Source organism: Ursus arctos, unplaced genomic scaffold, assembly GCF_023065955.2.
Source record: "Ursus arctos isolate Adak ecotype North America unplaced genomic scaffold, UrsArc2.0 scaffold_14, whole genome shotgun sequence".
NCBI lineage: Eukaryota > Metazoa > Chordata > Mammalia > Carnivora > Ursidae > Ursus > Ursus arctos.
In genome coordinates this window covers 22,359,766-22,376,072 of record NW_026622808.1, presented here as the reverse complement: position 1 = coordinate 22,376,072, position 16,307 = coordinate 22,359,766, and the positions used below count along the sequence as shown (strand labels likewise).

General features: G+C 37.8%; 1 protein-coding gene across 1 annotated transcript; it reads right to left on the bottom strand.

Moving 5' to 3' along the window:
* Positions 1-1,480: 1,480 nt before the first annotated feature.
* On the bottom strand, positions 1,481-2,458 carry LOC113248917 (olfactory receptor-like protein OLF4). Its single transcript, XM_026490511.3, has one exon. It carries the CDS (start codon positions 2,408-2,410, stop codon positions 1,481-1,483), a length of 930 nt encoding a protein of 309 aa, XP_026346296.1. The 5' UTR covers positions 2,411-2,458.
* Positions 2,459-16,307: the final 13,849 nt, after the last annotated feature.

The window sequence follows — 16,307 nt, the reverse complement described above, 5'->3', positions numbered from 1 at the left end:
TTCTCTGCACCTCTTACCTTGAAAAACTGGTCGCTTTTTTATTTGTATTATTGAAGCAATTCTTTTCTTAGATCTCAGGTTGAATTCACAGGTGTTCAGAAAGATTAGATAGATATCTAGCTGAATTCAGGGAACCAGGAGATACGAACATCCCCTACTCTTCCATCATCTTCCTGGCAGAATAATTCCACTATTTTAATATCTACATGTGAACCTTTGATTTTTTTCAGAGTTGGAAGAGAGATCTCCCACCATGTTAGGTGTGACCCAGCTAACTGTACTCTGAGTCTGACCCTGAGTCATGTACCACCAGAATATTTAAATTCCAATTAATTTACTGAAGCATTATTACATGTGATAAACTGTACATATTTAAAGTGTACATATGGACCACATCTTCTAAATCTGATCCATATATACAATGGAATATTACTCAGGCATCAGAAAGAATGATTACACATTTGCAGCAACATGGACGGGGCTGGGGGAGATTATGCTAAGTGAAATAAGTCAAGCAGAGAAAGACAATTATCATATGGTTTCACTCATTTATGGAACATAAGAAATAGCAGGGAGATCGGTAGGAGAAGGAAGGGAAGAATGAAGGGGGGGTAAACAGAAGGTGGAATGAACCACGAGAGACTATGGACTCTGGGAAACAAACTGAGGACTTCAGAGGGGAGAGGGTGGGGGACTGGGATAGGCCGGTGATGGGTATTAAGAAGGGCACATATTGCATGGTGCACTGGGTGTTATATGCAAATAATGAATCATGGAACATTGCATCAAAAACTGGGGATGTACTGTATGGTGACTAATATAACAATAAAAATTATTTTAAAAAAAAGGAAAAAAATAAATTGTAACTGGAGCTTTCCATAAATAAATAAATAAATAAATAAATAAATAAATAAATAAACAAATAAATAAATAAATAAAGTGTACAATGTCAGGAATGAAAAAGTCATTGAAAACTCACCGGGAAACACTACATGGTTCTATACCATAGAAGTCCAGAAGGCCCACGGTAAGTTCTAACTGCTCTGCTATGCAATTGTTTGGGTGTAATCCCTCCATCATCTCATTTCTTCTGAAGACCATGTGGAATCATAAACATAACATCAAGGGATGTTGTAAGGAATGATGAAATGTGTGGAAATATCTTGTTGGATCCAAAGAATGCTCAAGACTAAAGGTTGGGTGTGTGTAAATGTATGTATATTCATGTACATATTTATTTCAAGAAACCACACTCTCACACACATGGATGTAAATGCACAAGGCTTGTAACCCTCATTATAATTCATTATAACCTATCGTGTTGAAAGATAGCTTTAGAGAAACTTGGAGGGTAAAGAAATGAAAAGAATGAGCACTTGCTTTCACGTGGAATGCTAGGAATGTAGAAATTTAGACACAAAAATTTAGAGAAGAACAGCTGGCCTTAATTTTCACAAGTGCATCTAGAAAAATGTCCCTTTTATGGCTTCCCCCTGAAAAATACATGTAGAGCCCCCATTATTTCTTTGTTCCTCAGACTGTAGATGAAGGGGTTCAGCATGGGTGTGACCACTGTGTACATCACCGAGGCCACTGCACTTGCGTGGGAGCTCTGGGGAGCAGCAGAGCTAAGGTACACTCCTAGACCTGTACAATAAAATAAGGAGACAACTGAGAGGTGAGAGGCACAGGTGGAAAATGCTTTATACTTGCCCTGAGCTGATGAGATCCCACGTATGGAGGAAATAATCTTAGAGTAAGAGTAAAGGATCCAAGCCAGGGGACCACCAACAAGCAGGACAGTTGCAAAATACATCACCATGTTATTAAGAAAGGTGTCAGAACAGGCAAGTTGTATTATCTGATCGAGTTCACAGAAGAAGTGGGGGATTTCCAAGACTGTACAGAAGGACAGCCGCAACACCATTAAGTTTTCTAACAAGGAATGCAGGGCACTCATGATCCAGGACACCAGAACCAGCAGCACACAGAGCCGGGGGTTCATGATGACCGTGTAGTGCAGGGGATGACAGATGGCCACAAAGCGGTCATAAGCCATCACAGTCAGGAGGAAGTTGTCCAAACCTATAAAAAGTATGAAAAAGTATATCTGAGTGATGCAGCTGTCATAAGTTATGACTTTTCTCTGTGTTTTTATGTTTACCAGCATCTTGGGGATGGTGGTGGAGGTGAAACAGATGTCTACAAAGGACAGGTTGGCCAGGAAGAAGTACATGGGGGTGTGGAGGTGGGAGTCTGAGCTGACGGCCAGGATGATGAGCAGGTTTCCAAACACAGTGATCAGGTACATGGAGAGAAAAAGCCCAAATAGGAGGGGCTGCAGTTCTGGTTTCTCTGAAAATCCCAGAAGAAGAAATTCTGAAATTCGTGTATCATTCTCTAGTTTCATATCATTGATGTGACTGCCAAAATAAGAGAGAAAGTGGATGACACAATTATGCAGTACTAACCTGGCAGATATATTATCATTTATATTCTGCACTCAAGAAATTAATGTTTATATTTGTGTATGAAACATGATAAAAACACTACAAACTAAGAATAGAAGGAAACTATCTCAAGATAAAGATTTTTATGAAAAACCCACAGCAAACATGATACTCAATGGGAATATAGTGAACATTTTTCCTGTATGATCAGGAACAAGGCAAGTATGCCCGTTTTCCTGACTTGTACTCAATATACCACTGGAAGTTCTAAAGAGCAATTAAAGAAAGAAAAAGAAATAGAAAGCATCCAAACTGAAAAGAAGAAATAAATTTATCTATGCAGTTGGTGTGATCCTCTATTTAGAAAATCCTAAAGATGCCACAACAGTAATAGAACTAATAAATTAATTCAGCCAAATAACTGGATAGTAAACCATCTTCAAAACAACAGCTGCATACCTACCTACAAACAGTGAACCATCTGAGAAGTAAATAAAATAATTCCATCTACACGACGTTCAATAGAATAACAATATCACTTCACACCATTCAGAATGGCTAGTATAAAATGACAAGAAATACAAGTGTTGGTGAGGATGTGGAGTAGAGGGAACACTCGTGCACTGTTGGCGAGAATGCCAACTGGTGCAGCTACTGTGGAAAACAGTATGGAGGTACCTTAAAAAAATAAAAATAGAAATACCACATGATCAAGTAATTCTGGTACTGGGTGTTTACCCAATGAGGACAAAAGCACTAATCCAAAAATATATGTGCACCCCATATTTATTGCAGCATTGCTTACAATAGCCAAGATATGGAAGCAGCCCAAGTGTCCACCGATAGATGAATGGGTAAAGAAGATGTGGTGTATAGATATAGATAGATATAGATATAGATATGGATAGATTACATATAGATATAGATATATGCAATAGAATATTGCTCAGCCATAAAAAAGAATGAGTGCTTGCTATTTGCAACAACATGGGTGGGTCTAGAAGGGGCTATACTAAGTGAAATAATTAAACAAAGACAAATACAATATGATCTCACTTGTATGTGTAATCTGAAAAACAGAACAAATGAACAGACAGACACTTAAATACACAGAACAAACTGGTAATTGCCAGAAGTAAGTTGGGTTCAGGTAGATAAAGGGTATAAACGGTACAAATGAGATCTTGGCATGTGCAACAACATGGATGACTCTTAAATATTGAGAACAAACTGCTGGTTATCAGAAGGGAGGTGGGTGGGGGATGGGTGAAATAGGTGAAGGAGATTAAGAGTACAATTATCATGATGAGCACTAAGTAATGTGGACAATTGTTGAATCCCTATATTATATTCCTGAAACCTATATAACACTGCATGTCAATTATATTGAAATTAAAAATAAACTGTAAATAATAAAAAAAATTCAGTCTTTAAAATTACAAAAAAATCCACAAAATTAAAAAAATAAAATAAATTCTATAGACAAAACCATCTTAATTAAGGCAAGAAACTGAAAAATAAGTTATACATTGATTATATTATAGTTATACATTATCTAATAGCATTTAAAACATTTTTTACAGCCAAAATATCTCCATACAATTCAATGGAGAAACAGGAATCTGTAAAAATCACTTGAAATGCTGACACCTGTATAAAATGGGCATATAATATATGGGCCTATAATCATAATGTGCAAATCAAAATGGTGACCAACTATATGGATTTTGCTCAAACTCACTAATAGTTCACGAAAACAACATGAAATCCCTTCCACACCCATCAGCCTGTTAAACAACTTAATGAGCTGTCACATCAATTGGGATTGGAACTTTTAAACAGGTAGCAAAGTGGGATTCTTTAGTTTTCATAGCATAAATGTGACATGCTATAACATTTAGGGGAAATAATCTGAAAACAGGTATAAGTATTAGAGATATAGATATGCATTGTTTACCTCCGGGTTTCTCATCTCAGCACTACTGACATTGTGGCCCAGATCAGTCTCTGTGCTGGGGTTTGTCCTGGGCATTGTCAGATGTTTAGAGCATCTCTGGCCTCTAGTGACACCTCCCCAGTCTGACAGCCTAAAATGTCTCTGGACATTGCTCAAAGTCCCCTGGAGGACAAAATTGACCCCAGTGGAGAACCAGCATTTTAACTCAATTTCAAAGTATTTTTTGTATAATAGGTATAATAGCAATTTAACGAGAAAGCATATGAAAAACCCTCAAAAGTGTAAATGACTCAGCCACACCCTGAAATATTATGCAATCACTGAAGTAATGAATTAGCATTATACCGGTTGATGGAGGCAAGTCTGTAAGGCACTACTGAGGGAGACAAGCTATAATAAAACAGACTGCACCAGAGCCCAAAGACTATTTACAACATGTATAGGATTCTATACATGAATTTGTATAAAAGTGCATGAATACTTGTGTGTGCATAATATAGAAACATAAGTTGTAAAAGAAGCTAAGAGCTTATAGAACAAAGGATAGCAGTGAGAATGAGAATAGGTTAGGCATGGAGCTGTTTCAGACAACTCTATGAAACACAATGACGATCTAAAGCTAACTTTATAGAGGGATTAAATAGTACTAAGGAGGGCACATGACGTGATGAGCACTGCATGTTATATGTAGCTAATGAATCGTTGAACACTACGTCAAAAACTAAAGATGGACTACTATACGTTGGCCAATTGAACATAATAAAAAATAACAAAAAATTAACAGTAAAAAAAGTAGCATTGATGGAATGACATCAGTGTGGGTCACTGATGGTGACTGAAGAATCAAAGCACTAAAGACTTGGAAAGAGGGGTGTCTGGCTGCTTTAGTGAGCAGACCATTGAGCTCTTGATCTTGGGGTTGTGAGTTTGACTTTGAGTTGGTATAAAGGTTACTTTAAAAAAACGTACAAACTTGAAAATAAAAGAATATAACAAAAAGTATTTTAAAATGGGTAGGAAACATTATCTAAAGATATAATTTCATCTTATGTAAATATATATTAATTCATATTACTTTAGGAAGAAAATGTGAATGTTAGTCAAATGATAAAGAAGTGTAACTTCCAAATCATGGCTGTGGGTGATATGACTTTGAGAAATAGATCAAATTGCAAAAAGCCAAAAGGTTTAACAGAATAACAGAACTGTGAAGGCACGTTGGAAATATGTATAAAAGGTCATTTATTAACTCAAATATTGCAGAAGAAAGTTCTACACTTAAGCAAGAGGAGGGAGGAAAATATAACCAAATGATAGGTTTGAGCACACAAAAGATAAGAACTTTCCTAGTACTCCTGAATACATCTACACATACATAAAGGAACTGAACATCAAACAGTAAAATGGCTGGGAAAACTCCAATTCTTACATCTGAAACAAATGTAATCAACAAGAATATAAGCACTCAGAATCTACCAAACAAAATCACAGAACCGGCACAGACAATTTACAATAGAAAAAGCAAATGTTGAAGAAACCCACAAGCATATTCATCCTCACCAGTAAGGAAATAATTGCAACGTAAAGCTTTTTTAATATATCCCCTTTCACCTATTACATTAAAAAAAATGATTGGAAGATATCCAGCTAAATTCAGGGGATCGGTTGAGAGGATACAAACAGAGGGTTTCAGAGGGAAGGGGGGAGGGAAGAGGGGGAGGAGGTAGGAGGGTAATGGGTATTAGGAGGGCACGTGTTGTGATGAGCACTGGGTGTTATACATAACTAATGAATCACTGAACACTACATCAAAAACTAATGATGCACTCTACAGTAGCTAACTGAATATAATAATTAAAAAAAATTATTGGAATGCCCAGCATGAAAAAGGACACTATGAAATGTATGTTGCATGATCCCTTGGTCTGGATCTTTCTCATCAACATGGGAACACACTCAAATTGTCCTTGGCTCAGAAAGAAGGAATGCCTTCACTTGACTGCTTAACCCTTGTAGCTAATACACTACATCTCTATTCTCCTTAATTGCAAAGATCCTTGAACTCATGTTCTACTTTTATTGGACCACTTTCTACCACCCATCATCACTCTTCCAGCACCACTAGTTAATCCTCAACAATTTCCTCTGCATGGCTGACCTCAATGTTTACTTTTCTTTTTAGGATCATAAATAAATCTATTCTTTAGGATATCAAGCAAGCCAACAAGTGATGTCCTGGTGCTGGGCTTGGCTGGGTTGTCTCTCCGGTGGCTTCAGGTAAATATTCTCACCCTTCTATTCTCACTGGCTCTTTCCTGCAGCACCTACTGGGTTTTCAGACTCACCTGCACGGGGTGCTCTGTGTGGAAGTCCGAATTTCTCCCTCGATGGCTTATGATGGAGACTGAACTCTGTTCTCAAACAACACAGTAGTAATCTCCTACCCAGACTTAGGACTCCAGAAGAAATACCCGTGTCCCATTCAGTCCAAGGTTGCACCTGCTGAGGGATAACAGCAGAAGAGATATTTACAGCTCCCTATCTGTTCCTTAGGAATATTTCCTTCCTGTTATTCCAACCCCTGAGTACATCATCCCCCGTGGGACATTGCTCTGCACAGATAGGATTTTTTTTCCCCTGTAATTGCCTGTTCCCAAGACACCAGCTTATGAGTCAGGTGAATCCAGTCATTACTCTTCCCTGAACTCACCTGCCTCCCACAGAGCTAACCTCCTAGCACCTTATCCCAACCCTGAGTTAGAGATTTCTCCAAATCTAAGAATGAAGAATTTTTCTTGACTAGGCTCCTTGGGTCTCCCAAATGTTGACTCATGGTGGGACACTGCACTGTTGTGTCCAGAAGATTGCTACTCCCCCACCTTCAACAAGGTGAAGAACTGTATTGCTTTGATATAAAACCATGACTTGGCCTGCATAACACTTCTGTCAAAACAGTTAAGAGTTCAATGCTTTAAGATATATTAAGAGCTGTAGTTTCATCTTAATGTATAAAATATTTTGGTAATTAAATTAATTACCGAAAAATATTTTGGTAATTAAATTACCAAATTTAATTTTGGTAATTTAAATAAATAAATATTTTAATATATCTATTTATTTATATTTATATAAATGTAAATATTAAATATTTATATAGGCATGTATTTAGGTATAGAGCTTCAGGTTCCCAGATGAAGAGTTCTGGAATAAATGGTGGTGCTAGCTCAAAACAGTGTGAATATATCTAATCCTGCTGAGCTGTGCACTTAAAAATGATTAAGGGGCACCTGGGTGGCTCAGTTGATCCAGCCCCTGACTCTTGATCTCAGCTCAGGTCTTGATCTCAGGGTCAAGCATTCAAGCCCTGCACTGGGCTCTGCACTGGGCATAGAGCTTACATAAAAGTAAAAATAAAATAAAATTATTAAATTTTTAAAAATGGTTAGGAGGTGGGTGAAAGTGTTCATTGGAATTGAGGAGAACACTGGAGATGACCTCTGGGTATTTTATGGCAGTGTCGAATCACTAAATAATACACCTGAAACTAATATTTTGCTGTATGTTACTAACTAGAATTTAATAAAAACTTTAAAAAAAGAGTATACCAATCTTAATCAGTAATGAGAAATGTATAGAATTGTAGAATCAGTATAGTATACCCCTGAAATGAATAAAACACTCTATGTTAAATGCACTACAATTAAAATAAATTAAGAATAAATGCACAGTTTTAAAAAGATAAAAGGATAAAAATATTAGCTATGATTGTCCAGATGGGATAAAGGTAATCGCACAGTCCTCCAAATGTTGACGAGGGAGACAAAAGAGTTGGTGTCAGAGAGAGCATGAAAATGCTGCCCTGCTGTCTCGAAGGTGGAGGAAGAGCCAGGACCCCAGGAATCAGGCGGCCAGCAAGAGAGACTGGAATTGGAAAGGAAAGAGATCCTCCCTTGAGCCTGTAGAAGGAACTCAGCCCTGCAGACATCTTGCTATTAGCCCTTCCAAGCTTCTGCCTCCAGAACTGTAAGAGCACATGTGTGTTTGTTTTAAGCCACTAGTGTGGGGATATTTTACAGCAGCTGGAGGAATCTCCTATGGGCATAGTCAAAAAATTATTTGCGAGAACTGAGTTTAAGTCTCTCAGTTTACCTATCAGCTTCTCTTGGCTAAGGTCAATTTTATGTTAAAGCCCACAGTAGGTAGGAAGGTAAATTTAAATCATATGAAGATATTCTGCCCCATCAGCTAGTACAGTGAATTCCTTATGTCATAAATGTGTCTGTGATCTGACTATGAGGCCTTTGAGGCAGTGACATAGAAAGGAACTCATGATCAAAATTAAGGTCACTCATTGTAGTTCAAATCTTTGTCTGTATTTCTGCATCCTTTGATTTCATGTACATTCCAAAGTGCATTCTTTTCAGTGCTATCCTCTCCAGCTTTCTCAAGATTCCTTTCAACATAAAAGACGAAATCATAAATGCATCTGTGTGTGAACACATGTGATGAGCTTATTTGGAAGAAAATGCATGGAAACACACACATACACAAGACAGAACCTTTACCCTCAAATGTTTTCTTTGAGATAAAAAAGGAAGTTCCACACATTTTATTCATTTCTGACAATGTCCATATGAAGTCATGTTTAGAATCCCACGTTACCTTCAGAAATAGGGAATATGATGCTCAGGATACTAAATGTTTAGTAATTACCTAGCAAAGTAGCTAAAACTTGTATACAGTCATAAGTTACACAGAAATAGAAATTTGCACAATATATTCTTCATTTTCATGTAGATCCTTTAATTCGCCAAAGTGTACAGTTTACATATGCAAGTTATTGTGTATCATTATACTCCATTTATTTAGTTCACTGGAACGGATCTAATGGTGCATGTCTACAGGTAGGATCTAGAGCATAGGCAGCTGATTCTCACTTAAGAGGGGAGGAAAATACCACTTCTAATGGGAAAGAAAGCCAAGGGTTAATATGGATGTATGAACAATGGAATTAAATTTAGGTAATTCACATGACAAACCATTTTTTCCTATGAAATGAAGATTAACCTAAATATGGAAATGCAGTAACAAGAGCCCATAAAGTGGCTGAGACAGAAGAGCACTACAACCTCACACAACACCATGGATGAAACTTAGAAACACAACACAGAGATTCACACCTGACCCCAGACCCGTGAGGACCCACCAGAGATCAGAAACGCTCCCCAGCATATAATTCCATTTGATTGTAAAGGTCTCATGATATCCCATTTGGCAAGGACAGCCTGTTACACAGCGAGAGCTGACTGACACAATAATCCAAGTAAACAGATCTGAGGCAATTAGAACATGTGCTGTTTTTTTATTTGTGGCACAGGATCTGACAATAAGGAAATCAGTCATGATCATTCTGTGGTTCAAATTTATTTCCAGTGACTTTATGAACAAGTGCCTACATGTGGGCTCCCTTGCGGGTCACTGGGAGAGTGTGAAGGACGTGCATATTTGTGCAGAAGAACTGGTGACTCTGAACCACAGGACCAGCAGAACATCCAGCTCTCCTGTGAGGCGTCCTCTGATCACACAGGGGAAAGAGATTTCTGAGCAGGTAGGAGGGAAGAAATGGATGATGCTGGTATTGTGCATTCACCACCCCTCAGCATCTGTGACAAATATTGGGAAAAGGGAGCTCCTGAGCAGGGAGCCTGATGCAGGGCTCGGTCCCAGGACCCGGGGATCATGACCTGAGGCTAAGGCAGACACATAACCAAATGAGCCACCCAGGTGACCTTCATATTTGTATTTCTTAAATGTTTTATATTTTTTTAATTCCAGTATAATTAACATACAGTGTAATATAAGATCCAGGTGTAGAATATAATGATTCAGTAATTCTGTACATTACTCAGAAGACATCATGAGAAGTGTACTCTTAATCCCCATCACCTATTTCACCCATCTCCCCGCCCACCTCCCCTCCAGCTACAACCACTTTGTTCTCCATACTGAAGAGTGTGTTTTTTTGTTTATCTCTTTTTTCTTTGTTTGTATTGTTCCTTAAATTCCACATATGAGTGAAATCACATGGTACTTGTCTTTCTCTGACTGACTGATCTCACTTACCATTTTCCATTTATTTATTTATTTATTTATTTATTTATTTATTTATTTATTTTAAGATTTTATTTATTTATTTGACAGAGAGAGAGACAGCCAGCAAGAGAGGGAACACAAGCAGGGGGAGTGGGAGAGGAAGAAGCAGGCTCCCAGCGGAGGAACCTGATGTGGGGCTCGATCCCAGAACGCTGGGATCACACCCTGAGCCGAAGGCAGACGCTTAACCGCTGTGCCACCCAGGTGCCCCACCATTATCCATTTAGATCCATCCATGTCATAAATGGCTACATCAAAATAAAACATCTGGAAGCACATTTTTAAATTTTTTAATAATATTTTTATTATATTATGTTAGTCACCATACAGTACACCCTTAGCTTCCCTTGAATAAAACATCTTGAATTACAAAAACAAAAAAACAAAAACATCTGCACAGCAAAAGAAACAGTCAACAAAACAAAAGGCAACTTATCTAATGGGAGAAGATATTTTCAAATGATATATCCAATAACAGGTTAATATTCAAAATACATTGAGAACTTGTACAAGTTAATGCCAAAAAAATAATAATTCCAATAAAAACATCTGGAAGACATGTACAGACATTTTTCAAAGAAGACATACAGGTGGCTTACAGACACATGAAAAGATGCTCAACATCACTCATTATCAGGGAAATACAGATCTAAATCACAATGAGATATCACCTCATACCTGTCAGAATGGCTAAAATCAACAACACAAGAAACAACAGATGTTGGCAGGGATGTGGAGAAAGGGGAACGCTCTTATGTTGTTGATGGGAATGCAAACTGGTGCAGCCAGTTGGAACACAGTAGGGAGGTTGGTCAAAATAGAAATACCCTACGATCCAGGAATTGCACTACTGGGTATTTGCCCAAAGAAAATGCATCCACATATTTGTGGTCATCTGTGACACTAAGACTATATCAGTTCAGTCTATTTATTCAAATTTGTCTTTCCATGTAGACTCCATTAGGAGATACGTGTTTCCTAATCAGTGTTTGCCAGTGGCTGTGGTAGGCTGTCTAAACACCTAGGTGAATAATAGTATAAAACACTTCATTCGTTGTGTGTAACACCCTGTGCACCATGCAATACATGCCCTCCTTACTACCCATCACCAGTCCATCCCATTCCCCCACCCCCTCCCCTCTGAAGCCCTCAGTTTGTTTCTCAGAGTCCATAGTCTCTCATGTTTCATTCCCCCTTCTGATTACCCCCCTTTCTTTATCCCTTTCTTCCCCTACTGATCATCCTAGTTCTTATGTTCCATAGATGAGAGAAACCATATGATAATTGTCTTTCTCTGCTTGACTTATTTCACTTAGCATTATCTCCTCCAGTGCCGTCCATGTTGCAGCAAATGTTGAGAACTCGTTCTTTCTGATAGCTGAGTAATATTCCATTGCATATATGGACCACAACTTCTTTTTTTTTTTAAAGATTTTATTTATTTATTCGACAGAGATAGAGACAGCCAGCGAGAGAGGGAACACAAGCAGGGGGAGTGGGAGAGGAAGAAGCAGGCTCATAGCGGAGGAGCCTGATGTGGGGCTCGATCCCATAACGCCAGTATCACGCCCTGAGCCGAAGGCAGAGGCTTAACCGCTGTGCCACCCAGGCGCCCCTGGACCACAACTTCTTAATCCAGTCATCTGTTGAAGGGCATCTCGGTTCCTTCCACGATTTAGCTATTATGGACATTTCTGCTATGAACATTGGGGTGCATATGGCCCTTCTTTTCACTACATCTCTATCTTTGGGGTAAATACCCAGTACTGCAATTGCTGGGTCATAGAGTAGCTCTATGGAACTTAACTGGAAGCCTATACCCTCCCCCTTCACTCAGCACATCCCCGCACACTCCTCCTCTCTAGAAACCATCATCATGTTCTGTATATTTATAGGTATGGTTCTGCTTTTTGTTCATTCTTTTAGATTTCACTTAGGAGTGAAATTGTATGGTATTTGTCTTTCTCAGGGTGACTTACTTCACTTAGCATAATATATCCTCTATGTCCATTCATGTTGCCTCAAATGCCCTGAACTCATCCTTTTTGATGGCTGAAAAATCCTCAAAATGTATGTATGTGTGTGTGTGTGTGTGTGTGTGTGTGTGTGTGTGTGTCACATTTTCTTTGTGCATTCATGTATTGATATAGACACTTGGTTGTTTCCATATCTTGGGTATTGTAAATAATACTCCAATGAACATAAGCGTGTGTATATATTTTCAAATTAGTGTTTTGTTACTTTGTAAACAGTAGTGGAATTATTGGATCATATGGTGGTTCTATTTTAAGTTTTTCAGGAGCCTTCATAATCATCTCCACAGTGACTGTACCAGCTTGCATTCCCACCAATAGTGCTCAAGGGTTCCTTTTTCTCCACATCCTCACCAACACTTGTTGTTTCTTGTGTTCTGTATTTTAGCCACTCTGACAGGTGTGACGTGATTTCTCATTGGGGTTTTGATTTACATTTCCCTACTGATGAGTGATGTTGAGCAGCTTTTCCTTTGCCTGTTGGCCATTTGTAGGTCTTCTTTAGAGAAATGTCTGTTCGGATCCTCTGCCCATTTTTTGATTCAATTGATTGGCTTTTTTGGAGGTAGGTTGTAGGAGTTTACGTATTTTTAAGGGTTAGATATTAACTCCCTATCAGATATTTATCATTTGCAAATATCTTCTCCCATTCAATAGGTTGTAGTTTTGTTTTATTGACTGTTTCCTTTGTTGTGTAAAAGTACTAATTTTGGTGTTGTCCCAATAGTTAATTTTTGCTTTTTTGTCTCTAACCTTAGGAGACTTACCTAGAAAAATGTTGCTATGGCTGATGTCAGAGAAGTTACTGCTGTGCTCTCTTCTAGGATTTTTAGGGTTTCAGGTCTCACATTTAGGTCTTCAATCCATTTTTTAATTATAATAGTATTTTTTATTATATTATGTTAGTCATCATACAGTACAACCCTGGTTTTTGATGTAAAGTTCCATGATTCATTCATTACGTGTAACACCCAGTGCACCATGCAATACGTGCCCTCCTTACTACCCATCACCAGCCCATCTCATTCCCCCACCCCCTCCCCTCTGAAGCCCTCAGTTTGTTTCTCAGTGTCCATAGTCTCTCATGCTTCATTCCCCCTTCTGATTACCCCCCCTTTCTTTATCCCTTTCTTCTCCTACCGTTCTTCCTAGTTCTTACATTCCATAGATGAGATAAACCATATGATAATTGTCTTTCTCTGTTTGACTTATTTCACTTAGCATTATCTCCTCCAGTGCCGTCCATGTTGCAGCAAATGTTGAGAACTCGTTCTTTCTGATAGCTGAGTAATATTCCATTGTATATATGGACCACATCTTCTTAATCCAGTCATCTGTTGAAGGGCATCTCGGCTCCTTCCACGATTTAGCTATTGTGGACAATGCTGCTATGAACATTGGGGTGCATATGACCCTTCTCTTCACTACATCTCACAGTTAGGTCTTCAATCCATGTTGAGTTTATTTCTGTGTGTGTGATGACAGAATGTTCCAGTTTCATACTTTTACATGTAGCTGTCCAGTTTTCCCAGCACCTTTTATTGAAAATATTGTCTTTTCCCCATATTCTTGCCTCTGTTGTCATAGATTAATTGACCATATAATCATGGGTTTATTTCTGGAGTCTCTAGTCTGTTCCACTAATCTATGTGTCTGTTTTTTAAATATTTTATTTATTTATTTGAGGAAGAGCAGTAGAGAGAGAGAGAGAGAGAGAGAACAAGCATGAAAGGGGGGCAGCAGAAGAGGGAGAAGCAGGGGCCCTGATGTGGGGCTCAATCCCAGGACCCTGGGATCACGGTCTGGGCCAAAGACAGATGCTTAACTAACTGAGCCACCCAAGTGCCCCCTATGTGTCTATTTTTGTGCCAGTACCATACTATTTTGATTACTACAGCTTTCTAATATATCTTGAAATCATATATTGTGATAACTCCAGCTCTGTTCTCCTTTCTCAAGATTGTTTTTGTTATTCAGGGTCTTCTGTGGTTCCATACATGTGTTAGTATTATTTGTTCTAATTTTGTGAAAACTGCTATTGGTATTTTCACAGAGATTGCATTAAATCTGTGGATTGCAATGGGTATTATGGACATTTCACAATATTAATTCTTCCAATCCATCATCATGGTATACATTTCCATTTGTTCATGTCACATTTGTTCATGTCATTTTCAATTTATTTCATCAGTATTACAGATTTTGGAGTACAGATCATTCATCTCTTTGGTTAAATTTATTCCTAAGTATTTTATTCTATTTGGGATCATTGTAATGGCATTTTTTTTCTTTCTGATACTTTATTGTTAGTGTGTAGAAATGTTACTGATTTCTGGGTATTGATTTTGTACCTTGCACTTTACTGAATTCATTCATTAGTTCTAGTAATGTCTTCGTTGAGTCTTTAGAATTTTCTATGCCTAAAACCATGTCATCAATAAATAGTGACAGTTTAATTTTTACTTTCCTAATATGGATGACCCTTATTTCGTTTTCTTGTCTGATTGCTGTGGCTAGGACTTCCAGAACTATGTTGAATAAAAGTGCTGAGAGTGGGCATCTTAGCCTTGTTCCTGACATTAGGGGAAAAACTCTCAGTTTTTCACGTTTGAGCATGATGTTATCTGTGGGTTTTTTCATATATGACCTTTATTATGTTGGGGTATGTTCCATCTATCCCTACTTTGTTAAGAGTTTTTATCATGAGTGAATTTTAAATCTTGTTAAATGCTTTTTCTGCCTCTATTGAGATGAGCATATGCTTTTCAGCCTTCATTTTCTTGATGTGGTGTATGACATTGATTGATTTACAAATATTGAAACATGCTTATATCCCTGAAATAAATCCCCACCTGATCAGGGTGAATCATCTTTTCAATATATTGTAACATGTGATTTGCTAGTATTTTCTTGAGGATTTTTGCATCTACCTTCATCAGGGATGTCGAACTATAGTTTTCTTTTTTTTTTTTTTTTTTTTGTGGTGTCTTAGTTTGGTTCTAGTATCAGGGTAATGCTGGTCTCATACAATGTATTTGAAAGCTTTCCTTCCTCTTCTGTGTTTTGGAATAGTTTGAGGAGAATAAGTATTAACTCTTCTTTAATAGTACAGTAGACTGAACTTTTAGGTGGTTTTTCGATTATCAATTAAATTTTGTTACCTACGGTTGGTCTGTTTAGATTTTCTATCTTTTCCTGGTTCCATTTTGGAAAACTGTGTTCTATGACATTATCCATTTGTTCTAGGTTATCCACTTTGTAGACATATTCTTTTTCATAACATAATTTTTAAAATTTAAATTCAATTAGCCAACATATACTGAGTACATCATTAGTTTTTGATATAATGTTCAATGATTCATTAGTTGTGTATAACACTCAGTACTAATCACATCAAGTGTCCTCCTTACTGCCTGCCCATTACCCAGTTACCCCATCCCCCCACCCTCCTCCCTACCCACAACCTTCAGTTTGTTTCCCGGAGTCAAAAGTCTCTCACGATTTGTCTCCCTCTCTGATTTCTTCCCATTTAGTGTTCCCTCCCATCCCCTATGACCCTCTGCACTATTTTTTATATTCTACATATGAGTGAAACCACACGATAATTGTCTTTCTCTGATTGATTTATTTCAATTAGCATAATATTGTCTTATAATTGCATTTCTAAGGTATCCTTTGTTCCTTCTCCTCTCTTTTTTTATTTTATTTCTTTGT

Bases quoted from the DNA above. Each gene is read 5' to 3' on its own strand.
- LOC113248917 (XM_026490511.3), bottom strand. From the start codon at position 2,410: ATGAAACTAGAGAATGATACACGAATTTCAGAATTTCTTCTTCTGGGA.